This window comes from Wyeomyia smithii, chromosome 1, assembly GCF_029784165.1.
Source record: "Wyeomyia smithii strain HCP4-BCI-WySm-NY-G18 chromosome 1, ASM2978416v1, whole genome shotgun sequence".
Classification (NCBI taxonomy): Eukaryota; Metazoa; Arthropoda; class Insecta; order Diptera; family Culicidae; genus Wyeomyia; species Wyeomyia smithii.
The window spans coordinates 134480395-134506901 of NC_073694.1; the positions used below are offsets into that span (position 1 = coordinate 134480395).

At 40.7% G+C, this 26507-nt stretch overlaps 1 protein-coding gene across 1 annotated transcript in view; it reads right to left on the reverse strand.

The window, feature by feature from the left end:
• The window catches only part of LOC129721574 (5'-3' exoribonuclease 2 homolog), a 44045-nt gene that overhangs the window by 14130 nt on the left and 3408 nt on the right, over positions 1-26507 (reverse strand). The window contains exon 3 of the mRNA XM_055674310.1: positions 12556-13026. Coding sequence (XP_055530285.1) covers positions 12556-13026 — 471 coding nt within the window. The remainder of the gene's footprint in view (positions 1-12555; positions 13027-26507) is intronic.

The following is a 26507-nucleotide window of genomic DNA, read 5'->3' on the forward strand; positions in this document are numbered from 1 at the left end:
AGGGAGAACTGGGGAGGTGGCTACACAACATCATCCCCAAGGTTTCCACCAAACCTTGGTTTCGGGGGTTGGATGTAGGACGAGATTTCATTCGCATGATGTCTCGGATTATGTCCAACCACTACGGGCTAGATGCACATCTCTTGCTTATTGGGCTGGCGAGCAGTAATCATTGCGTTTGTGGATTGGGGTATCAAGACATTGAACACGTGGTTTGGGTGTGTGCTGAATTCTGCGGCGCCAGATCTCTACTTTTGGATACCCTCAGGGCCCGAGGAATACAGCCCTATGTGCCAGTTCGTGATATTCTCGCTCAGCGAAACTTGCCATAAATGCAACATGTTTATAGCTACTTGAAGAGCATCAAGGTGCCAATTTATCAGCGAAACAAAAAAAAACATGTTAGTTTTAGTATTAGATTTAGTTTCAGCTCGTAGTCGGCAGCGAGGGTAAAGAATTTGCCTTTAGATTATAAGATATTCTAGACCATAAGGCATTAGATTTAATTGGCTCCGTAAAACATTAATTTGTATTGTGCCGTGTCAAATAAATGTTGTGTGAACGAAAGAAAAAAAAAGAACTTTCAATTCGCCCCACGACGCTGATAGCCTCGTATACGATGTTTGGACGATCAAAGTTCATTTCTTCTGGTTCAAAACTGAGTAATCCTTGTTCACGTAAAAAGGCAATTGGATGCACAAAAATTCTTCTTCAGAAACTTGGCAAAATACGTTACGAAGCATACGAACGACTGGTTGGTTGAGCCAGCACCAAACCTCGAGAGCTAAGAACGACGTTTCCATGATGACTAATTTTAAATATTGGGTCAACGTAAGACTGTTTTCAAACTTTTGAGCCGGCTGGATCCGAGCCATACAGTTGATGATGTTGTCATTATGTCGCAAAAATGTCTCGGCATCAGTGAAACGCTAAACGTCGTGAGGCTGGTGAAAAAAGATGCTGATATTACAAAGCTGAACTTTGTTTCTTTCCGGGTGGAAGTACCAAAAGCGTTAAGGGATACTGCTCTACGAGCATCAACATGGCCCACTGGAGTTTTCGTTCGTGAGTTCGAGTTTGACCAAGTACGCCCGGATAGATTTCGCCAATAGCAAATTGGCCCACTCAAATGCTGTGATATTGTCATGCGAGAGTCAACCGACTCTCGCACAAGTTAAGTATCTTCCGTTTCATGCTCCTGACGATGAATACTCAAATTCAGATTCGTGTTTTAGTATACCTGTCGCATTGACCGTCCGTCGCTCACCGAATCCAGAACACCTGATGCATGCAGAGCAAACTCTTCGATCCAACTTTACTACCAGAATGCATGCGGTATGAATTCCAACATCGAGGACTATCTACTAGCTTTTTCAGAGGGCTGTTACGAGCTGATTGTCCTCACGGAAACTTGGCTGGATGATCGCACCCAATCATCGCATTTATTCGGCTCGGAGTATGAAGGCTTCCGCTGCGACCGTGGCCCCATTAACAGCCCAAAAAGGACCGGCGGAGGTATGCTTATTGCTGTTCATCGTCGCTTAAAAGCTAACGTGATCCATGAGAACTCGTGGAATATTCTTGAGCAGGTATGGGTGTCCGTCCAACTATCTGGTCGAAAATTATTCATTTGTGCCGTTTATTTTCCGCCGGATCGAACACGCGACAAGCAATTGATCGATTTGCATATCCAGTCGTTGTCAACGATAGTCTCCAGAGCCAAACCGTGCGACGAAATAATTGTTATCGGGGACTTTAATTTACCTAGTCTGTTTTGGCGCCCCTCTCGGGACGGATTTCTTTATCCCGACCCGAATCAGTCAACATTCCATGTCTGCGCTCTGGATCTTTCGGATGGCTATAGCGCCGCGGGACTGCAGCAAATCAACTGTAATGCAAACGAGAATTGGCGTTGTCTAGATCTTTGCTTCGTCAGCATTAATGATACGGCACCGCTGCTAACTCTCGCACCTGATCCTCTCGTAAAAAACGTTGCTCACCACCCGGCACTTGTTTTGTCGCTTGACGATCGATTTAAAGTCAAGTATCGGGAGCCTCCTACTCGGTTAAATTTTAATTTTCGGCGTGCCGACTTCGACGGTTAGTTGAACGCGCTGCTAACAGTTGATTGGATTGGCAATCTAAATCCAACGGATATCGATTCGGCTGTTAACGATTTTTCTTCCGTTTTAAACGGCCTAATAGATGCGTTTGTGCCAAAAACACGAAACCGATCGCATAAATATCGTCCCTGGCAATCAGCGGAATTGCGTCGCTTAAAAACGTTGAAAAAATCCGCGTTAAGGAGGTTCTCAGCGACTGGCGCTCTTTTTCTTCGCGATCATTACCGACAGCTGAACTACGAGTACAAAAGACTTCGTCGACGGTGCTACTCGAACTACAGACGTCATATAGAAGGCAAACTGAGAGCAGATCCGAAGAAATTCTGGAACTTTGTCAACGAACAACGAAAGGAGTCAGGCTTACCATCCACGATGGAATTGGCTGGTGAGAAAGCAAGTAATGTTGCCGCTATTTGCCGAATGTTCGCTGTTAAATTTTCAAGCGTATTCAGCAACGAAACACCAACAGATGGTAAAATTTCTGATGCTGCTAATAACGTCCCTTTCCCTGGGCACTCCATGGCTTCGATCAACATCGACGATAATGCAATTCTTGCCGCTGCTAGAAAATTTAAACACACGTACTCTCCGGGCCCGGATGGAATCCCAGCTACACTGCTAAAAAATGCATTGCTGGATTGCTCACACCGCTTACCCACTTATTTCGTTTGTCGCTGGCTACTGGTAGATTTCCTACAACCTGGAAACAGGCCTTCCTATTTCCGGTCCATAAAAAAGGCGATCGCTCGAAGATAGATAACTATCGAGGCATCTCTGCTTTGTGTGCAATTTCGAAGCTATTTGAGCTAGTCGTCCTTCAACCAATTTTCTCACATTGTCAAAGCACTATTTCGGACGATCAACACGGATTCCTTCCCAAGCGCTCCTGTGCTACAAACCTGCTTTGCTTGACTAACTACGCTTTCGACAGCTTTGTTCACCGACATCAAACCGACGTTATCTAAAGGGACCTCTCGGCTGCCTTCGACAAAGTAAACCATCAAATCACCGTTGCCAAACTTGATCGATACGGGTTCAGCGGCAACTTGCTTGGCTGGTTAGAATCCTATTTGCTGGGACGAACTCTCAGAGTGAAAATCGGCGACGAAATTTCCGAACCATTTGTCGCTACTTCCGGAATTGCCCAAGGTAGTCATCTTGGCCCATTGGTGTTCCTGTTGTATTTTAATGATGTACATCACTTGTTAAAATGTCCTCGTCTTGCGTGAGCTGATGATTTGAAGCTGTTCAACGAAATATGTCTGTGTTTTTTTCTTATTTTTCAAACAGATTGAGCAAACACTAGGAATTTTGATACGTATCAATTGCTCCATGTATCAAATCATGTCAGGTAGATGAAATATGGAATGTGAGAGTGAATTTTGGAGTTTCTAAATTATTTCAATACAAAATTACAAAACTACGTAATTTCATAAAAATTCAAATAACAAAACCGTTCTTCAAATTTTAAGCTCTACATTTTTGAGGTAAGGTCTCCTGAATCCATGAGCGATGAAATAATCATTTTAACATGCAAACATTTTGAGAAAAACGAGTTTAAATTCACTAAAGTACGTATTTTCATGGAAACCTGATTTTCTCAGTCTCCCACGGTAGTTTTTAACTTAGCTCTACAATTTTCAAGCTCCATATTTCTAGAGCAACGTCTTCTGAATCCAAAGATGCTGAAAGATTTATTCTAGCAAGAACCGATTAGAGAAAAACGAGTTTGAATTCACTAAAGTACGAGTTCTTAGGAAAACTTGATTTTCTCCAAATCTGTGCATGCTAGATTAAATCTTTCACCATTTTTGGATTCAGAAGACGTTACTCTAGAAATACAGAGCTTGAAAACTGAAGAGGTAAGTTGAAACCTACCGTGGGAGACTGAGAAAATCAGGTTTCCATGAAAATACGTACTTTAGTGAATTTAAACACGTTTTTCTCAAAATGTTTGCATGTTAAAATAAACATTTCATCGCGTATGGATCCAGGAGACCTTACCTCAAAAATGTAGAGCTTAAAATTTGAAGAACGGTTCTGTAATTTGAATTTTTATCAAATTACGTAGTTTTGTAATTTTGTACTGAAATAATTTAGAAACTCCAAAATTCACTCTTACATTCCATATTTCATCTACCTGACATGATTTGATACATGGAGCAATTGATACGTATGAAAATTCCTAGTGTTTGCTCAATCTGTTTGAAAAATAAGAAAAAAACACAGACATATTTGCGCCTCACAAAAACGGGGAGGGGTCCAGAGGGGTGGCACCTTAACCAAAACTTAGAGCAACTATTCCCCTTGAATAAAATTCCAAGTTTTCCCAAATCGGCCGTTCCAGTGCTGAGAACGAGCATTTTCAAAAAAAAAGTTCCGTCCCGGGTCTTTACGGGTTAATCTAGCATAGAGGTTCAGATAAAACGAGTACACATTGACTAATTTTAATTGCTTGGATCACGACCAGCTCTGAAAAGCATAAATCTTATAGCTTTTTAGTAGCGGACTCAACAGTTTCAACAAAAATGCAAGATTTCCTCCAGTCTCTCAAATTTACCGGAGAAGACATAGAAGTATTTTCAGGATTTATTCTCGGCAATGTTTGAAAACTAACCAGAGATCATTACCCAACAAGCAGTTATTTATTTATTTATTTATTTATTTATTTTTTATTGAGGTTTTAACCGGTGGTCATTCGCCACAGATATAAACTATAAATCGATGACATTGACATGTTCTTCATGAGTTTATTCTAATAGATTGCTTAAATTAAATATTTTCGTAAATTTGGTTTTCTTTGAGAAAGCTGATAACAACTGTTTCTGCAGAGGCGTCATTGCTCAAAATTTCCCGAATGTTGCATGGAAACTTGTATCTGTTTCTTTGATGTTCATACTTTGGGCATGACATGAGGATATGTTCTACAGTTAAACGAATCCCGCAAATTTCGCAGGTCGGTGTGGGTGTGCGATTGTCTATTCGATGGCCATGTGTGATGCGGGTATGTCCGATTCTTAGCCGAGAGAGCACTTTCTGTTCTCGCCATTTACCTCGGTCAGTCCATTTTTCTGTTGTGTGTTTAATTTTCCAGGTAAAGTTATCCGTGGTATCTCTTCATTGCTCATTCCAGCGATTTTGAACTTTGTCGGTTATATATCTTTTCAGATCTGGCCCTGAAACGTTACTTTTCCAAACTTTTCCACTTCTACCGAGATTTGCCAGCCGATCGGCCTCCTCATTGCCTCGTATCCCGCAATGAGCAGGGACCCAACAAAAGGTTACGTTGTCGTTACGACGAACTTCGAGACCTTGTATCCACGGGTGGTTGGGCGTACCACTTTGTTAGGCTGCAAGTACGCTAGCTGAGTTGGTTAAAATCACTGTTTGGTTGTTTGACGGAGCCATTTTTACTCCCAAATAGAGCGCTGCGCTTCCGCTGAAAAACTGGAGCTTGGTGCTGATATTTGTCGATGTTTGTTTCCCAGTTGACCAGCAACTCCAATCCCAATTGCGTTCGGTGTATACGATCCATCAGTGTATATTTGTATATGATTGCTGTAGTGTCGTCGTACGTGTTCACGGAAAGTGTTCTGTGCAATGTTTGGTATTTCCCCTGCTTTACAATTTTTTTTGATTCCCCAGTCGATGTTTGGCCCGGGGTCGTCCCATCGTCGATGGATAATCCGATAGAGCAAGCATGGTGTAGGAAGGTTTTCGCCTGTCTCATCATTAAAGATTTTGTCGGCTAGAGCGAGAGAGGCATCTGAGTCGTCAGCTGTTCTATCGATGAAGTTAACAAGCTTTTTGATCGCTGTTGTTGCGATTATACTCTTAAAGGGGAGTATTCCGGCTTCACACAGGTTGACAGAGTTGGTGAGCTTGGTAAAAGTCCAGCAGCGCTGCGAATGATGTCGTTGTATACTGGGCTTAGATGTTGTACCAGGGTTTGCATAGCTCGGCAAGTTAATTCGATTCCATATGTGAGTTTGCTGGTAATTATATTTTTCCGATTCTGAGGATTGTTTGACGGTTGCAAGTTTCATGGCGCCGGCTGATGGTTCGGATAAGATGTTGTCGGCTTTGTATACCTGTTTTAAGTTGGCGAATGTGTGGAATGAAGGTCGTTTTGCGGCCCATCATAATTCCCAGGATTTTTATTTCCCTCCTGTATTGTATTTTTGTGCCGTTTATTACGATTGGGCGCTTCCATGGGTGATGCCGACCGTCACATATGTGGGATATAAAGCATTTTTCCACAGCCATGGTGAAGCCAACTGAGTATGTCTAGCGGGTGATATGACGTATAGCGCTTTTCATTTTAATTCTAACGCGTCCTGGTGTCTTTCCAATTGTGAGTAGTACAATGTCGTCCGCGTAGACATATATGTGAACGCCTTTTGGGACAGATGAGAACACAGTGTTCATGGCTATCAGGAATGACATGACGGCCAGTGCCGACCCTTGGGTCACTCCGTTTTCCTCTCGGAATGTGTCGGATAGTTATCCACCTATTGCTACCTGAAACGTTCTATTGGTAAAATATTCTTTCATGAAATAGACGAGGTTGCCAGTAAACCCCCATTTTCGTAGTTGCATGAGCACCCCTTCTCGCCATATTCGGTTATATGCTTTTGATAGGTCTAATGCTGCTATTTCCACGTGTTCTCCCCTTTCACGTGCTGCATCCAGTGTTTCTGCTAGAGATCCAAAGTAAATTCCTGCCTCTTTCCCTTTACGAAAAGCATACTGTCGATGGTCGAGAAGTTTTTGTTCTTCAAAAACTGTCATTAGTCGACGGTTGAACATTCGCTCGAGAATTTTCGCGGCACAGCTGGTTAAGCTTATGGGTCGATAGTCACTGGGTTGTCCTATTTTGGGTCCGGGTTTTGGGATGGGGATTACTATGCTGATGTGCCAATCACGTGGGAAGACGCTGCTAGTCCATATGTTATTGTATGATTTAAGGAGCGCAGTTTTAATTCGCAGCGGGAGATGTTTTAACATTGGATAGCCTAAGTTGTCTGGTCCGGACGAGGTTCCTTTAGTGCCGTCTATTGCGTACAGAAGTTCTTCCATGGTGAATGGTTTATTGTTTATTGTATACAGAAAGGACTGTTGTCGGATGGGTCAATTGGGAAACTGGTTGGTTCGCCTTCAGTTCGTGCTTTTTTGGCTTGAAATGCAGCGCTCTACTTGTTAGTTGCTGATAAACCCTCGACGTATTTTCCAATCTCGTTGGATACTGTTACGGTGTCGTCTGTCGTAGTGTTCCCTACTTTCAGCGTGTAACCGGTAGTTCGGCGTTTTTCGGAGAGAGCATTGACTTTTCGCCACATTTCATGTGTGGAGCTTCGACTATCTATGCCGTCGATAAACTTCTCCCAGCTTCTTGTTTTGGCTTCTCTAATAGGTTAGGTGTTTTTTTCATTCACTTAGTGCTTTTCGACGCGCTTTCACAGCCTCTTTGACCTCTAGGCACCACCAATGGACGGATTTTTCCCCGGTTTGTCGCTTGATTTGGGAATGCTTTCATCTGCTGCTGTGACAATTCGCTGTATCAGCTCTTCGGCGCTATATTCAGTATCCCGTTCAATTTTTTCCAGGCATAAGTCTTCGAAGGATTCCCAGTTCGCATTTTGATATAACCATCGTCGCCTTCTCGTAGTTTCCGGTAATCTTTCATTCGTTGTAATTTCAATAGGATGATGGTCGCTTCTCATTGGGTCAGGATGTAACCACCAACCGATTTTTGTGGTAAGAGTGCTCGAACATAAGTGAGATCAATTGCCGAACTTTGTGTTCCTCGCTGCAATGTTTGGTTATTCAGCACTACCAATCCCATTTTTTATATGATACTAAGAATTATCTTTCCTCTTGCATCCTCTCTGGTTGAGCCCCAAGCTGGGTGGTGGGCGTTGAAATCCCCCATTATGATGAACGGGTGTTTCAGTTGGTTGATGAGGTCGCATAAATGATTTTCAAGTTCGTCAACACCGTGGCAGGGTATGTAGATAGACACGATTGTTGCCTGAACGCATCCTTCTAGTTTAGCAGCTATTCTAAGAAGGGGCGTGTTGAGATCGATGTTCGTGTAGGGGATATCCGTTCGAATGCTGAGGCCGACAGATCGGTATATGTTGCGGCCCGATTTTAATTTCCACTCATATCTTCCAGATAGCCAGCTGTTTGGGTTGTGTTTGGTTTGCAGATGTGTTTCTTGAATTGCTAAGACCATAGGAGCGTTTCTCCCTATTAGCAGTGTGAGATCGTTAATGTTGTTCAGTAGTCCATTCATGTTCCATTGTATTGTAATGCTTCTTAAATTGTTGCGAGGTTTATTGTTGTTGTTGTAGTTTGCGCTTGTTGGATCTGGAAAGTAGGGTGCATCGGTTGGCTGGTCAAAGTTGTTCAGGGCCTGTGGGGAAAGCAAGCGCCTAGCGCCAGCTGCCGCTGGGGGCTCATCGGTTGCTTCCGGTACCTTCCTGGACAGGGCTAGCGAAGGGCCATGCTTGTTTGAAGGTGTTTTGTTGTTGCTGTTGTGTTTTTTTTTGTTCTCGCTTATTTTCCGTCGGTCTTGTTCCGCCACTGTTGTTGTGCCAATCACCGACGCCCAGGAGGCGACTCCACCCAGGACTCTAAATTACGACCCGTTGATTAACGGACCGGCGCCAACGGCTTTACTTCCTCATGCGATGGAAGGCGTGATCCCAGAGATTTTTCGCCTCAGAAAATCTTCCGGTGTCAGCTAGGATTGAATCTATGGGTTGGTTGTGACACCTATGTCGGCGTTGGGATTCGAACCCAGGCGTCGAGCGTGGTTGGCGGAGACGCTGGCTCTGTTGTATGCTGGCTCTGTTGTGGTCTGATGTCGTTGTTGCTGTTTGTTGTCAGTCGCATTGGGATTGTTCCCAATGTCGTCCCAGGTCTTAAAAATTGGTGTCGAAATTGTTTTTTTTTTGTCGTGGCCAGCACATTTTTTTCTTTTTTATAAATTCATGTCAACTGGAGGCTCAGCCCGTGATAATTCGTCGCTCCTAGCAGATTCGTCGTCCGAAATGTTAAGAATAGTGGGACTGATGGCGAGTATGTCTATCATTTTACTTTCGTTTAATTTCGCGTTTGCGTTTTGTTTCCTTGGGGGTGATTCGGGTAGCTGTGAGTCTGTGCCATTGCGTCGAATGAGAGGTTTCTTCTTCGTTAGTGCTGTATCCTCGGTGCGTGGTCGTTTTGCTTTATTTCGTTGTTGCTGAGGGTGCTCGGAATGCTGGCCCAATCGGGCTGGATGTTATGATTGGTGTGGACAGTTTTCCTGATGACTTTGGTAAGTTGCTTGATACCATTTTCTCTTTGAGATAATTTTTCAGCTTCGAAACCATTTGCTCTAATGTGGCTAACTCAACACTTTTTCTCTTCATTTCCTCCAGTAGGTTTGCGATTTGCCTGTCTTTTTTTGTTTCGTCAGTGGTATTTGGCAGTTGTTTAGCCGCAGCTTGGGCATATGACATCGTTAGATTTTCAGCTCTTTTCCTGGCTTCTGCAAATGATATGTCGTGATCGGTTTTTATTTTTATTATTTGTTGTTCTTTCTTGTATTTTGGACACTGACGATCGTTTGGTTTGTGGTCGCCTTTGCAGTTGACGCAATGCGTGGCAGATGTGCATTCCTCTTCTTGGGTATTTTTGTGAATGCCGGAGCAATTAATGCATCGGCTGACGCCAGGACATATTCTCTTGGTGTGCCTGTATTTAAAACAGTTATAGCATAGGAGCGGGATGCAGTAATATGGCCTGGTTGCCGAGCGAATCACTCCAATTTTAACGTGTTCAGGGTATGTTGTTTTACCAAAGGTCAGAATTAGGGTTGTCGTATTTACGTATTTGTCGTTCGTTCTCCCTTTTCTTGATTCATCTAACTGCTATGACACCTTGTTCCTTGAGGTTTTCGAAAATCGTTTCTTCGCCTACGTCTAACAGCTCGTAGCACGATAAAGCACATTTAGATATGTTGAGTGTTGGGTGTTTAATAATAATAATTTCGGTTCCATGAGGTTGAGACATTGCCAGCAATTTTCTAACTTGTTCGGGAATCCGAGTGCGAAGTACATATCGTGACATATTTGTTTCGCTGGATCCACTTTCGATGTTTCCACCGATGTTTTTTTTATTGAATCTCCGATAATAAAAGCGTTGGGTAATCTTCCTTTGTCGGTAGCTTCTAGTTGCAGTATAACCAGTTGACCAAACTCATTGCTGATGTCCATAAATTCCGGTATCAGTCGACGTGACCTTGTTAGGCCGCCTCCACTGGTGGAGGTCATTTCTTACAATCGTCACCAGTTGCTTACAATAGAAAGTATTTATCACTGGCGTAAACAGATTATCGTTCCTATTGTTTGATGACTACACAAGCCGAGTCAGTCCGCCAACCACGCTCGACGCCTGGGTTCGAATCTCACCGCCGACATAGGTGTTGATGGTTGTGAGGTGGTGTGATCCACTCACAACCAACCCAACTGGTCTAGATTCAATCCTAACCGACACCGGGAGATTTTCTGAGGCGAAAAATCTCTGGGATCACGCCTTCCATCGCATGAGGAAGTAAAGCCGTTGGCGCCGGTCCGTTAATAAACGGGTCGTGAGTTAGGGTCCTGGGTGTGGAGTCGCCTCCCTTATGTGTCCCTCGTTTTTATGTGATTGTTAATGTTAATAGCATATAATAATAGAATAAACGTGACATTTTTTTTTTTGCAGAATACTAAAAAATATGTATTTCAGGTTCGAAAAAGTTAAGTTTAAATCTAGTTTATGACTTCTTTTATTTCCTTTCTTTCATTTTACTTTTACTTATTTGCTGGCTTTATCATAACTAATATGAAGTTTCCTTTCTTGATGTTTTCGAATTTTCGTTTATTTTTTGTACCCATGGCGAATGTTGATAGCCACATGGTTTTGATATTTTTTTTTTACTCCGAACACACTAGGAGTTAGACAAACGGCAAGCACGCGGACAATTTCTCTAAAAATGCGAAGTACGGACCGTTTACGAGTGTGAACAAAACAGTTGTGTTGTTAGTAGCAATTTACTGCACATCGTGTAGTGCAACATACAAATAGTAAAGTGCTACTAACAACACAATTGCGAAGTTCACAGTATTTTTCACTGTTTGTTTTCGAATACTTCATTTTTGTGTTACTGCCAACCCATTGAGAGTATTTAAAATGTGCAGTATTGTACTATTGAAAAAAAAATCACGTGAATACTGAACATTTATAGTACATGATGAATTTTTAGATTGAAGGCTCTTTAGAAAAAGCATTTAAAAAATGTTAATATGGGGGGTTCAAAATAAACTGAAGGCTCCATTTTTAACAACAGAACACAGAAAAAAATTTGGCAATGTTGTAGATATTTATTTTGCCCTCCCGACAAAATACACACAGTAAAAACACAACACTTATCATTCTTACAATGGAGAAATCACCTTTTTACCGATCGATTTCGGGTAAGCTTTAAATTTTTTTCGGAATGACAAAGTTATTATCTACAACGTCATACCAATCAAACCGTTCTGGCTCTTAAACAAGTCCTGTTCAAAAATTAATCTTGATTAAAATATTAAACTTCTTTAGTCCATAGAAACATCTGTGCAAAGGATCGAAAATGACCATTAGAACAATATTAAAATTGGTACATTTTGCTTGGAACTGGTCTCATATATTGGTACCTATTTAGTATTATATAAAGTCACAATTTCATCATTTTGAATTTCAAACTGTCCACGAAGATTGAGTTTCAAAACTGAACCTATGATTCCCCACCTCGAGAGCATTAACCGATCCGGAGCACGGTGTTCTGGTTACGTTCAGAAATGAAATCTGATTTTGAAAATTTCATTCCGTTGTTAATAACTAATTTTTAGAAATCAACTGCCTACAATCAAATTTTTCGGATCATAAAACATATTTTAGATTTTCGCCTGTATTTGCATCAACATTTAAACTAAGGTATAGCAAATGTCACCAAAATATATCATCATCAGTCGGCAACGTATACCCAAAGGGAAAAACACTACTCAAAACCAAATTCTTAACTGAACGCACGTTTTTCCTCTTTCGAAAACCGCCCGATTGAAAAGTCCAATGATTATAATTAACCGTCACACAGCGAAACGTGCTCTAGTACTTGGTTATACCCCCGCAAATGATGGGTTGGCAGTAACAATCAAGACGCAAGAGCCAAAAATTTTACCGTCAACAGGCAAATTGTCACGACCGCTACAAAAGCAGAAGCCCAGTGTCAGACTCGGTATTTTATGGGATTCACTGCTTGCTGACAACCGTTCAAAGTTCTCCCCTACTTTGCGTTATAAGTACCACAGATAAAATCATCCAGTCGAGAAGCTACAAGCCAGAGCGAAACTGTACTCACCCCTGTTGAAGTTGTTATTTCCACCTCGTCCATGACCGCCACCTCTGCTGCTCGCACCAGTATAGTGATTCATCATTCTATGGCCAGCATTACCTAGACCTGCTCTATCCGTCCGTGGACCAAAGCCTACTACAGGGCCTTCGTTTGACCCCAATACCTTGGGCTGATCGCAAGCTCCCTCCAACTTCCGCGCAGGAAAAACGAACCCATCGGCATATTTCGGATCAAGATATTTTACTGTCAATACCCTGTTTTCGCACACCGGATGTAAACCAGGAATTGGCGATGGTAGCACTCCATCCTGTTTAACGTTCTCCTTAGTTGGGATTATTAGACACTGGATACAGTCAACCAGAAGGGGGACTTCACGCTCATAATCAACGTCACCACTGTACATATTTTTAACTAGTTTGTACGTTTCTGGACCAGGCGACAAATACAACCTAGCCAAACCATTTTCGTTTCGTAATTCTGAAAATAAAATAAAACTTGTCAGATTCAATTGTAACGAAAAACTGATTGTAGAAATAGTACATATAAATGGCAAATCATCATTAAAATATCAGCTTGGTATATTTTACGTCTTGCCACGACTTTTTCGACTGTATTCTATTTGCACAACTTATTTAAGTACCTACATTTTTGTAACAATGATATTTAGTTTTCATGTTTGCAAAATGCAAGATGTTTTTGATTTTAACGGAAAAATAATATTATAATGCGTAAAAAACGCGTGAGTTTTTGAAATTTTTTCAATCATTCCTACTAAATACTTTCGAAATAGACTCAAGAGTAGTGTTATTTTTACCTGCGACTCAAGATGAAAATCTGATAAAAATGAAAAAGTTCATAGAATATTTGGATTAAGGAAACTCATTCGACACTTTAAATAAACGAAAAAATTAGAATCCACGCAAATTTTAAAACATGCGTAAAACTTGCACAATTTGGGAGCTTTAAAATATACTGTATCAACATATGAGCCGTTGCGGAACAGAGTGGTCTATGTGCCATCGAGCAAATTGTTGAGGAGAAGCAATTTTCGAAAAATCTCTGAATAAAATTCTGTTCAACGGATTCTTTCAAACAAAATGTTCTAATGTAAAGGTTATGAAGTGGTTTAACATTGGGGTACAAAAAACTAACAGTTTCTTTGGGAAATCGGTTATTTTATCTCACCAATGTACATAGACCACTCTGACTTCATATATATTTTACTGGAATCCTCGTATCGTTTCGGAACAGAATGGTCTATGTACATAAACATAAATAAAAATGACGTTAACTCGTATAAAATGGCTAGTGTCACATGTTATATGATGTACATGGCATGTCACATGTAGCATACAAAACCAATTTTGACATAAAAATGATCGCAGCCAGAAAAAAAGAATTCTATGGTAACCGCTTAACGAAAGTCAAAGCAAAATATGCCAGATGAAGAAAAATAAAGGATATATCAGATCACCTCCTAACAGAATAAGTTCACTAAGTCTTCTATTAGTCAGTAAATTCTAGAAAAACATAATCGAACAAAGGAATTGAATCAACATGAAAGTAACACAGCGTAAAATATAAGAATTATCATGGAACGGGGTCAAATTGATCAATCTTTATATTTTCCAATTAACTAGCTTCGTGTACGTTTTTCCCGAAATAGTATATATTTAAAACAAGTACTGGTTCATGATAAATGATGATTTCTGAACTGAAAAATATCAATCACATCTAGTTTGAAAACGTAAATAACGATATTTTAGGTTAAAATTGATTCATTTTGGTTCACGTGCTGCAGTTTGCTAAATTTGCTCTCATTTGATCATCGTTAGATAGATTTCAATTCGGTTTGTTGCAAAAGCTCAAAAACTAGCTCTGAAATTGAAATCTTTGTGGTGTCCTGCGAATTCATCAGTATTACTTTAATGGTATGGAATAATCATTGTTGAAAACTATATTTTAAGCTTTAATCAAACTTTACTCACTTCTCCAAATTTAACGTAATCAACCCTCAATTAAGATTACTTTGAGTAACTCAATATTTTTTTTTTGTTATTTGGAAACTTGTTTGATCAAATTTGATTGAGTTTTAGCTGAGTTAGAAACATTTTTCGAAAATATGTAAAATTGTACCGGGCATGCAATGGTTAACTTTGACAGGTATGTGAATCTTGCAAAAGTTGCATTTTAGGACACGTAAACAGTTTCTCAGTATCTTTTGATCAGTAAGATCAGTGAGATCAGTATCTCTTGATAAGTATTTGGGGCCATCCACATACCACGTGGACAGATTTAAAACGATTTTGACCGTTTAAATCAGTTAGGATCAGTGAAATCAAATTATTCCAGTAACACTAACCTAACGAGAGGAGAAGGTCAAAAAGAAAATGTATTAGTGTTGAGCTAACACTGGATCCATAAATGCATCATACTAAAGACAAAAGTGATTCTAAATTGAGTTAAGCTGAAAATGCTTCAAAGTGCTTACACACTTAGTTTCTTTTACCTAACTCAGCAATCTTTTTAACGAGTTTTCAACAGCTGAGCCATCAGCAATCTGTTCAGTAATTCATTTGCTTGACGAGTGTTCGGTAATTTTTCATTCTCGCTGAAACGTCAAACATAGAAGATAGCTCAGTAAAAATTTACAAAGTGTTCATCAAAAATTGCTACACAAGTCGGTATTTACAATGCTGACTATTCGTCACAAATTACCGAGCGTTTTGTAAATTTACAAAGCTGACGATTCGTCAAAAATTACCGAGCGTTCTGTAAACGTACAGCGAAAAGAGAAAAATAAATACGACCATTGTGAAAGCTGCTATTATAACCGTTGAATAATTTTATAAAGGTATTTCGGATTGTTTGAATCGATTATACTGGTGTTCCTAGCACATTCAAGTAAAAACTTGATACGTTTAATGTTATGATGAATATAGGCTTTTTATTGCAGGCTTCTAGTAATCTGCTCTCCTGTGGTGGAAAAATTTCCATATGCTGACTGAAATGATTTGCGTTATCTCAATCGTAATAGATAGAATCTTGAGTGAAATCATTGTTGCGGATGTGCCATGATATGAAACATTCAACTTAAATACACAAATACGTACATATTTGATAAATAACAACTTACTGAATAGATCGTGTACTTCCACGTCGTTTTCTTGTAGATTTGAAAGTACGATATCCATTTTAATTTTTTTTTTTTTTGAAAATCACACGCGAAACAATTTAAAAACTCAACTTCGAAACTCTTTGAATATTTGCAAAATGACGGACTTTGGATTTTGACAGATGCAGAAAAATTGCCGAACAGTATAGTAACAAACATCAAGAGTTCAGTAAATCAATTGAAGGGTTTTCAGCAACACCTAGATAGGTGCCGACAGATCGTCAAATATTTACTGAACTTTATGAAAGTGCAGAACATACTTTAGTTTACAGAAAAGGTCAGCAATGTTTTTTGCTGAGCTCATCAAGTGCCTTTTGTATAGCGGTAATTCGGTAAAAACTTTAACCGACATCAGTTATTTTTGAGGAAATTACAAAATGATCAGTATTTTTTCAAATTTACTGATCATGACCGTATCAAAAATTACTGAACAATTAAAACGAGAATAAGTGTGTAAACTTGAATAATTTAAAATTAACTTTAAAAATGGAAACGTACCTCTGCTAATGAAAGAAAACGCAAAAAAAAATAAATAATAAAAAAATTGGATAAGCGATACAAAACTCGATTCTAGAACTACGACTTTAACGTTCTGCGGTGGTGTAACGGGAACACATTTGACCGGAGATTGGAAGTTGTGGGTTTGAGTCCCACCTGCTGAACTATATTTTTCGTAGTTTCTACAATCATATTTTCAGTTAGTTTAATTTTCTATCTTCATTACTACATTTACTTCTTAAATTAAAATTAAAAATAGCATGACTTTGCTTAGAGTCGAAAAAAGAAAAGTAAAAATGTTTGTGACGCAAGTCGATGTTTGCTGCTGGTAGAGATGGCAACTTACTGGCACGTTTCTATCTCTCACACTGAGAAGTCATTCCAACTTCCACTGAGGGTGTTGAGCCAGCTATAAATAATAGTCTCTACTGAGTAAATGTACGAAGTGCGAGAATTGGATAAGCGATACAAAACTCGATTCTAGAACTACGACTTTAACGTTCTGCGGTGGTGTAACGGGAACACATCTGACCGGAGATTGGAAGTTGTGGGTTCGAGTCCCACCTGCTGAACTATATTTTTCGTAGTTTCTACAATCATATTTTCAGTTAGTTTAATTTTCTATCTTCATTACTACATTTACTCCTTAAATTAAAATTAAAAATAGCATGACTTTGCTTAGAGTCGAAAAAAGAAGAGTAAAAATGTTTGTGACGCAAGTCGATGTTGCTGCTGGTAGAGATGGCAATTTACTGGCACGTTTCTATCTCTTACACTGAGAAGTCATTCCAACTTCCACTGAGGGTGTTGAAACAATAGCCAGCTATAAATAATAGTCTCTACTGAGTAAATGTACGAAGTGCGAGAATTGGATAAGCGATACAAAACTCGATTCTAGAACTACGACTTTAACGTTCTGCGGTGGTGTAACGGGAACACATCTGACCGGAGATGGGAAGTTGTGGGTTCGAGTCCCACCTGCTGAACTATATTTTTCGTAGTTTCTACAATCATATTTTCAGTTAGTTTAATTTTCTATTTTCATTACTACATTTACTCCTTAAATTAAAATTAAAAATAGCATGACTTTGCTTAGAGTCGAAAAAAGAAATGTATAAATAGCAAAAGTAATTTTTTTTTGTAATCGAACATGCCAATTTGTGAAACTGTTCCTCGGATTTGAATCTCCAAAACCACTTCAAGTTAGGTCTTGGAATTTTTACACAATATTCTTTGATACTAAACCTAACTGTTGCAGTAAAAGCATCGGTTTTTTGAAACCAACTGATGCGAAGAATTCCGTAACAAATTTAATTGATTCTCGAAAAGATCGAATACATTGAATTAGTGTGACCGGAAAAATCAATTAACCGGAAGGATCAATTAAAAAAACTTTTCTATGACAGCAAGTGGGATGTAATTTTGGTGTAGTCCCACCGCGAGAACGAATCCGGCATTAAAGAACTATTTTGGTGTCAATATATTACTTAATCTCCAATTGAGGACAGTTTCCGTTCAAAAAAATAATAATTTTAACAATAATTTTAATTTCTAATGTTAATCTACTATTTTATATTGTTAGTGTTGCCCTATTGTACGATGTTTTTGCTTGAATTGGTAATAGTGCTATGTATTTGTTTTAAAAAGATGCTGGGTTCTTACGTCGGTTTGAAATTACCTCTCGCGCGCTTCAAGGCGGCTTTTCCGAGCCACATATACAGATATATTTTAGTATTACTTCATTAAGACTACAAGTCGGATGAACAGAAAATAAATAATAATAATAATTATAACTGGGCTCAATAAACGGTGATATTTACGAAAGACCCATTGGTTACAATAAATTTTTTGGAATTTCTCGTCAGAAGACACTCCTTAGCTGGCAGGCCTCTTGAGACAAAGGGGAATTGGGGCGATGGCTACACTCTATCATCCCTCTGGTATTGACGAAACCGTGGTTCGGGCGGTTAGATGTAGGTCGAGACTTCATTCGTGTGATGTCTAGGCTTATGTCCAATCACTATGGGCTCAAGCCCGCATCTCTTGCGTATTGGGCTCACGATTAGCAATCTTTGTGTTTGTGGACAGGGATACTATGACATTCAGCATATTGTTTGGGTATGCACTGAGTACTGTGGCGCCAGATCCCAACTTTTAGACTCCCTTAGGGCCCGAAGAATACAGTCCAACGTCCCGGTGCGTGATATTCTGGGTAGGCGAGACTTACCGTATATGCAGCTCGACTACGGATTCCTGAAAGCCATCAAAGTTCCGATTTAATGGTCTTTTTCTCTTTTTAAGCCCTATTTAGAGTTCCAAGCGAAGTGAAAACCTCATACAAAAGGTTCTTTTTTTCACGCCCGTGAAAAATGCAACCTGCAAAAACTTCACTTCGCTTGGAACTGTTAACAAATTCGATCCAGCGAAATCGAAGGTTGTGGATCTCATCTTTTTCACTTGGGTTTACTTTTTTCACGCATGCAAACGCTAGTGAAAAAAGCAGCAGCAAGCGAAAACTTGATTTCAAGTGCGTTTATATTCTGTCAGTTGCAGTCGATTTTCACTTCGCTCGTAGTGTAGACTCGTGAATTTCGCTTCACTTAAACTGTAAATTGCAGGCTGGTGAAATACCTGCGTGTTCCACAAACGAATTTTCACGACAGATTTCGCTAGCGAAAATTTACGCTTTTTTACTTGCCAAATTTTTCACTTCGCTTGGAACTGTAAACTATGCTTTAGAATGAAAATCGCACACACAGCTAATAAAGGATCGGAGTAAACCATGAACGCGAACGGACGGTTTTTTTCTGTCAGTTTGGATATTTAAATTGTTGAGAAAAAAGTGGTATAAATGCATTTTTCATTGGTGGATTGTTAAGTTTATTCCTGCCCGGAGTTGTGATTAATCAAGATCTTAAAATAGAGAAACAAAGTTTGTTGTGGTCATTTTTATTTCTCTGGTCATTGATGATTCCTGGGAGTAGCATGCAACGCGTTTCTAATCGCTAAGTTTTCTGAATTATTGCGTGTGAAAACAGTGAAATAAACATGAAAAATTGGTTTTAAATACGTTAATTGGCCCTGATTATTCTCGAATGTGCGTTTTGTGGAGAAAAAAAAAAGGCTTCGTTTTAGTTTGACCGGCTTAAAACCAAACGGGAAAATAACTGTCAGAGGAGAACAGTGCTCACTGGACACAGACAAAGCAGGATAAATCTTTTGCCGGATTATTGAGATCATGGAATTTCCTTAATGCATATTTCTGTTAATAAGCTAAGTATATTTTTTCCTTAGTACTGAAAAATCAGTTCGAAGTTTTATTCGTGATGGACGTTTGCTTTTGTGTGCAAATCTGATGTTATCGATGCTGTTTTTTCTTTTTTCTTCGTTCGATTGCTTGGTTCAATTGTTCGATAGTATGTGTGTTGGCGTTGTTCGAGTGGTTTTCGGTGAATAAGATATATCATATATAATACGTTGGCTGCTTGTTTCCGTTTCTGGTACCGTGGGATGGGGTGAAATTGATCAGTGGGTTTAAATTGATCACCTGAAAATTCGTGATAAAAAATACTAATCAAAAGATTTTGCTCTTAGAACACACGGCAATGTAAATGTGTACTTAAACGCAACTTTTGCATGATTCACATACCTGTCAAAGTAAACCTTTGCATGCTCGGTGCTATTTTTCATATTTTCGAAAAAATTTTCTAACTCAGTCAAAACTCAATCAAATTTGATCAAACAAGTTTCCAAATTAAAAGTATTGAATTTACTCAAAGTAATCTTAGTGTTAATTACGTTGAATTCGGAGATGTGAATAAAGTTTGATAAAAGCTCAAAAAATGTAATTTTCAACAATGATCATTGAAGAAATACTGATTAATTCGCAGGAAACCACAAAGATTTTAATTCCAGAGCTAGTTTTTGAGCTTTCGCAACAAACCGAATTGAATTCGGTCTACGACGATCAACGAACCAAGTCGCCGTCAAGCGACAGCGGTCGGACGACTTGGTGTCCCCAAACACCAGTACTAAGTGTCCACAGCCTAAAAAACTGCGGAACGGCACTGGTTTGGGACCATCGGGTTCGAAGCCGCTCCCGACGGCCACATATAGGGACATGGTGGGAGCTATAAGCCTTGCGGTTACTTCTGCTACCCACCCCAGCTCCCTACTCACAACGGACCTCCGGACGATATCCTCGATCACATTGCGGACCAGGAAAATCCAACCACCAATCCCAAATTTAACGGTTGCCATCTAAAAAATGACTTCCTGCAACTTGCCTGTGCCGACAACGACACAGTGCAGGGGTTGGAAAGGGAGGTACCTTCTCTCGTACCATGGGAGGGAGCACAACTTCGTGTATACCACATGAAGGATCTGCCGAAGGCCAGACGGTATGTCGGTTACTTCGCGGACAGTGCGAATTCTCCGGACGAGAAGATTCTTCGTTCACTCCAGAATCAGAACGATCATCTCTCTACCAAAATGTGGCGAGTCTGTAACCGCAAATTGGTAAAGACCTTGGTCGAACTAGTTCTGGATATTGACGAAGAATCGGCCAAACTCGTTGAGAGAACAAATAATGAACTGCACTACGGTTTCGGCAAAGCACGCATCCAAAAGGTAAGCGGAAGGCCGAACGTCGTAGGCAGGAAAGACTCCGTCGCAATGTCAGGGAAGGTACGTGCGGGTAACTCCTCCGGGAGTACTCTGCCACCACCCAGGCAAAGCGATCCTGCGAATGGGCTAAAGGTTCGCGTGGGAAACTCCTCCGGGAGTGCCCCACAACCACCCAAACGCAACCCTGCGGTTGACAAGGTACGCGCAGGATGCTCCCCCGTGAGTGCCCTGTCACCACCCAAACAACGCAACCCCGCAGCTGCTCGGACAGTTCCGTCGAAGACTCGCAAGAGTGTGAAGCAACAACCACCGAACAGTCGCACTCCCCGGAGTCAAAAACCGCCACAGTGTGGGCGACGACCTTCTGATGCCAATCGACTTCTGCAACCGAAGCCGAACAGTGAGGAAGAGCAACTTCCATCAACCAGCCAAACCGCTGTTGGCAGCCGTCAGCCAATACCAGGATCATCTTCCGATCCGGACAAAGACGGCAACTTCACTGCAAAGTGAGCAGCCTTCGCTGCGTGCAAGCGAATCTCCATCACGCAAAAGGCGCCTCGGGTGTTCTTTGCAGGAGATTCGCCAAAGAGCAGCTAGCGGCTGCATTCATCCAGGAGCCGTGGATCAACGAATCCAAAGTTCTCGGACTTAATGCTCCTAACGATAGGTTAATCTACTGTGACACGCAGTCCAAACCAAGGACTGCAATTCTGCTAAATAGAGAACTAAAATTTTTACCTATTACAGAATTTATCCAACGCGCATCGTTGCCGTTACGGTTGAAGTACCGACAACCAGAGGAAAGCAGGAAATGGTTGTCGCGTCGGCCTACTTCCCGGGCGACCAAGGTGATATACCGCCACCCGAAGTTGCTGTGCTCGTGCGGTACTGCAAGGCCATCAACAAGCCGTTTCTGATCGGCTGCGATGCCAACGCTCACCACACGATCTGGGGCAGCTCGGACACCAACACTAGGGGTGAGTACCTACTTGAATACCTTACTTCTAACGATGTCAATGTATGTAATGTAGTGAATAACCCCACGTTTATCAACGCTATCAGACAGGAGGTCCTTGATCTCACTCTGTGTAGCGCCTCTATTTCTGAAAGGTTAAAAAACTGGCATGTCTCCGATGAAACTAGTTTGTCGGACCACAGACACATTGTTTCTAATATAGAGGCTAACCCTCTGAAAAGAGAGCTGTTCAGAAATCCTAAGAATACAGATTGGGAATCCTTTAAGGAACACCTGATCGATTCACGAACTTTCAGTTACAGCATCATTCGAAATTCAGTTGACCTGAATTTGGCAGCAAATGATCTACAAAACAGAATCATGGATGCTTTCGACGCTAACTGTCCACTAACACAGCGGTCAGTATGCCGTGACGTACCCTGGTGGAATGATCAACTTAGTGACCTTCGTCGGGAAACTATGCGGTTGTTCAACAGGGCAAAAGTCACGTCTAACTGGGACGACTACAGGGCGTCCCTCACTAAGTACAACGCCGAGCTACGCAAGGCTTAACGGAAATCCAGAGTTAGTTTCTGTGAAAGAATCCAAACTCTGCCGGAAGCTACGCGGCTCTAAAAGGCGATGTCCAAAGACCATACTAACGGTTTGGGACAAGTGAGAAAAGAGGATGGATGCCTCACTGTCACTACCAAGGAAACGCTGGAGGTTCTTATGAACACCCACTTTCGTGGATCGACAGAGACCGAAGAACTGAATAGTGATGGGTCGCGGCAGGACAATTCGAGACATATGGCGTCTTGGGAGTCCATCCTGCTGGCCCGTCGACTGTTCACGGAAGCTTCAATAGGTTGGGCTCTAAGCTCATTCGACCCTATGAAGTCTCCAGGTCCAGACGGCATACTACCCATCTTTCTACAAAAATCGGCCACAGTTATCATGTCCGAACTAATAAACCTCTTCAGAGCCAGCTTTATCCTGGGCCATATTCCGGATAACTGGCTGAAGGTGAAGGTAGTGTTTATCCCCAAAGCTGGAAGAAAGGACAAAACTCTACCTAAAACTTTCAGACCCATAAGTCTGACTTCATCACTTCTCAAGTTGATGGAGAAAATAATGGATAAATATATCCGTGATGAGTTTCTTAAAGACTCCCCGCTGAATAGGAACCAACATGCCTATCAAAGCGGCAAGTCGACAGAAACTGCTCTTCACAGCTTAGTGACGTTGATTGAAAAGTCCCTGAGTTATCAGGAGACGGCGCTATGTGCCTTTCTTGATATTGAAGGGGCCTTCGATAACACGTCCTTTGCATCAATTGATACGGCTCTTTCTCATAAGGGAATCGACCACACTTCAAGGAGCTGGATACACGCAATGCTCTCTAGCAGAGTGATCACAGCAACCTTGGGAGATTCGTCTGTAACAATGTCAGTGATCAAGGGATGCCCGCAAGGAGGAGTTCTCTCGCCCTTGTTATGGTCACTAGTTGTCGACGCACTTCTCAACAAGCTTTCACAGTTTGGTTACGAGGTCATTGGATACGCCGATGACATCGTCCTCATCGTCAGAGGTAAAGATGACGCAACTCTGTCGAACCGAATGCAAACGGCTCTGAATACCACCATGTCATGGTGTTTACAGGAGGGTCTAAACATAAACCCCTACTTCGAACCTACAAGAGACATTAACCATGTTGGTCTCACCAACACAAAAAATTGTATACAGTAATTTAATGTTTAAGATTTTTTTTTGTTTAGGTCAAAAAAATTGTTTTTTTTTTATTGTGTGTATTTTTTGTAACCCTTCCAGTTAGTCTCGAGGCACGATGCTGGCCTAACAAGCCAGTCGCCGTAGGTTCGAGTCTCGGCTCGGGTGAGACTGTTAGTGTAAGAAGGATCGCAGTGATGGCACCGCAATCGGGTTGTTTAGATATTCAGTTTTTATATCATCTGAAAGAGCTACATTTTCTAAGCATAACGTGATTTTCAAAAATTTTCTATCGCTGTCCTTCATTTTTTAAATCACGAATTGAAACTGCTCGATATCTGCTCGAAATCGCTACAATGACAGTTCGCCCATATACCTACCAACTGTCATTGTAGCGATTTAAGAGCGATTTTTATCCTTCATTTAGAAATCGAAGGACAATGATATAAAGTTTCAAAAAATCACGTTTTGCTCAGAAAATTACTCTCATTTAGCTGATATATGAAAATCCAAAACCCGTTAATAGCTAAACAACCCAATTGTCCTGTACATTAAACAGTTTTTTTTATTAAGGGGTATATTTTACAATGAATTAAGTATTTACTAATATTTATTCAAAATTTATGTTGTGTGTTTTTGCCACAAAAGGAGACATAGCAACACCCTCAAAATTTATTATATTAATTGATTATTAATTGCAATCGCATTTAGGTGAATATAATTGTAGAAATATTGTAAACCCACTTGTCAAGCATAAATGAATTAAAATAAAACTTAAACCTGAATTTACACCTAACTTGCTATCGGTAAAGTGAGCTAATCGTTGTAATTGAAGATTGCAACGATTTTTCTCGGAACTTATTGATAATTTGGTTTGACATATTTTCTAATGTTTCCACATTAGTAAGCCTATATAGTTCATTCGTGCTAAACCTGGGAGGACGCCTTAATGTCATTTTTGAAAGATTATTCTGAATCTATTGAAGCATCTTTTCATGGTTGTACAACAACCTGTCCAGATGGGGACTGTAAATAACGTCGCGGGTCTATTTTGTATGTATTTGTTTGTAAACTGTTATTTTTGAGACAAACTCTAAAATTTCTCTGCATCAAAGGATATAAACATTTTATATTTTTACTGCACTTTGTTCGGATTTTCTCAATGTGCTCCTTATAAGTAAGATTCTTATAATCAATTAGCCCTAGGTATTCAAACTGATCAGACCAATTTAAGATTGTACCGTTCATCTTAACAACGTGGTTTTTGGTGGATTTGAGAAATAAAAGCTTTGGTTGATGGGGGAAAAACAATTATTTGTGTTTTAAAGCATTTGGAGAAATCTTCCATTTCTGCATGTACAATGAAATTATAGCTAGACTTTTTGTAGTCGACTGCAATGACACGAATACTTTTTTCTTTCACGAAAATGCTTGTATCGTCTCATAACAGAGATTATAAAAATATTAGGAGAAATAAAAATATTATATAAGATTGGGCCCAAAATAAGCTTCCTTGAGGTACTCCAGCTCTAACAGGCAAACTATCAGATTTACCATTTAATTAGTTAAGTCCTCTGATTGGTCATTATACAATTGCTTCCCCAAGCACGGTCGACAGAGTTATAGACCTAGTAAATTGGGAATGAATTATTTGACCTATATACTGCCGTGAGATGACATTGTGACGTAGATCCAAGTGATCAGTTTTTCAGTACGGCCCAAAAACGAAAGAGTTCTTCGTCACTTTTGTATGGAAATGTGTGCCAACGTCACTTTGTTTTTTTTTTAAATTTTATGTTACGTACGAATAAGTAACAACAAAAAGGAAGATACCAAAAGATAGGTCTTCGAATAATGCACAAATTGGCATGAAAAACTCATATTCAAGAAAGTGGCACTTACGTCACTTTGTCATCTCACGGCAGTATAGGAGCCTGCATCTGCCTAAACCAGGCATAGTAGTTTTTGACACGGACCGAGATAGTCTTCACTTAGCAGCAGAGGTAGCGAGTAGCAGTAACATTGATAGCTGCAGCAGATATCGGCAGCGACAGGGGCAGTATCATCAGCTGCGGTAGGTGCAGCGGCACCTACTCCATCAAAAACAAGTTGCCTTTGTGTGGCAACAGCAACCGTAAGGCGTCGTGCACAAATTACGTAACGCATGAAGGGGGGGGGGGGGGGTTAACTCTGCGTTACTTATTGTCACATAGCGTGGAGGGGGGTAGTTGAGATCGTTACGTAACTGTGATGTTTGCTCAAAATTGCAAATTTGGTGGGGGGACAGGTTGCCCAGCGTTACGTAATTTTAGGGGGGAGTCATATCGAACGTTACTTATCGTTACAAAGGCAGGGGGAGGGGTCTGAAATCTAGGTTACGTAATTTGTGTACGACGCCTAATGGCAGGGCCAGCTGGAGAAGTGGCCCTTCCTCTGGCAAAAAGCTACCTTCGCATGGTAGCGGGCAGCATCAGTAGCAGGTACATCAGCCGGCACTTCCTCCAGTGAAAAGCTCTGCCATATTTTGGCAACACACAACCTTTTTATGAATGCTGGCTATCGATCTGCTGGTTGTGTCTAGTTTTAGTTTTAGCTTCCCACTGTTGTCCGTGTGGCTCGGGGCATAACAATGATGTGATAAACATTTCATCAGAACAACTGTCCTTATAAGGACAACAAATGAATATTTGAAGAGTTGATATTTTCTCGTTTTGCACTATAATCCAAAGTTGATTATCTTCATCTACATGCATACTCTGACTGTTATTACGTGTGCGCGCCGCTCAGTGTTTGGCTACGGTTATGCAGAACGCGAATGACGGCGCGATGCGATTCGTCTTGCCGTGTTGAAATGTAGAGCTCTACTTCGCCGTAAATAGAGCTGTACAGTTCACCACGGCGAGGCGAATCGCATCGCGCCGTCATTCGCGTTCTGCACAACCGTAGCCTTTGTTCCGTTCCTGCTGAATGATGTCG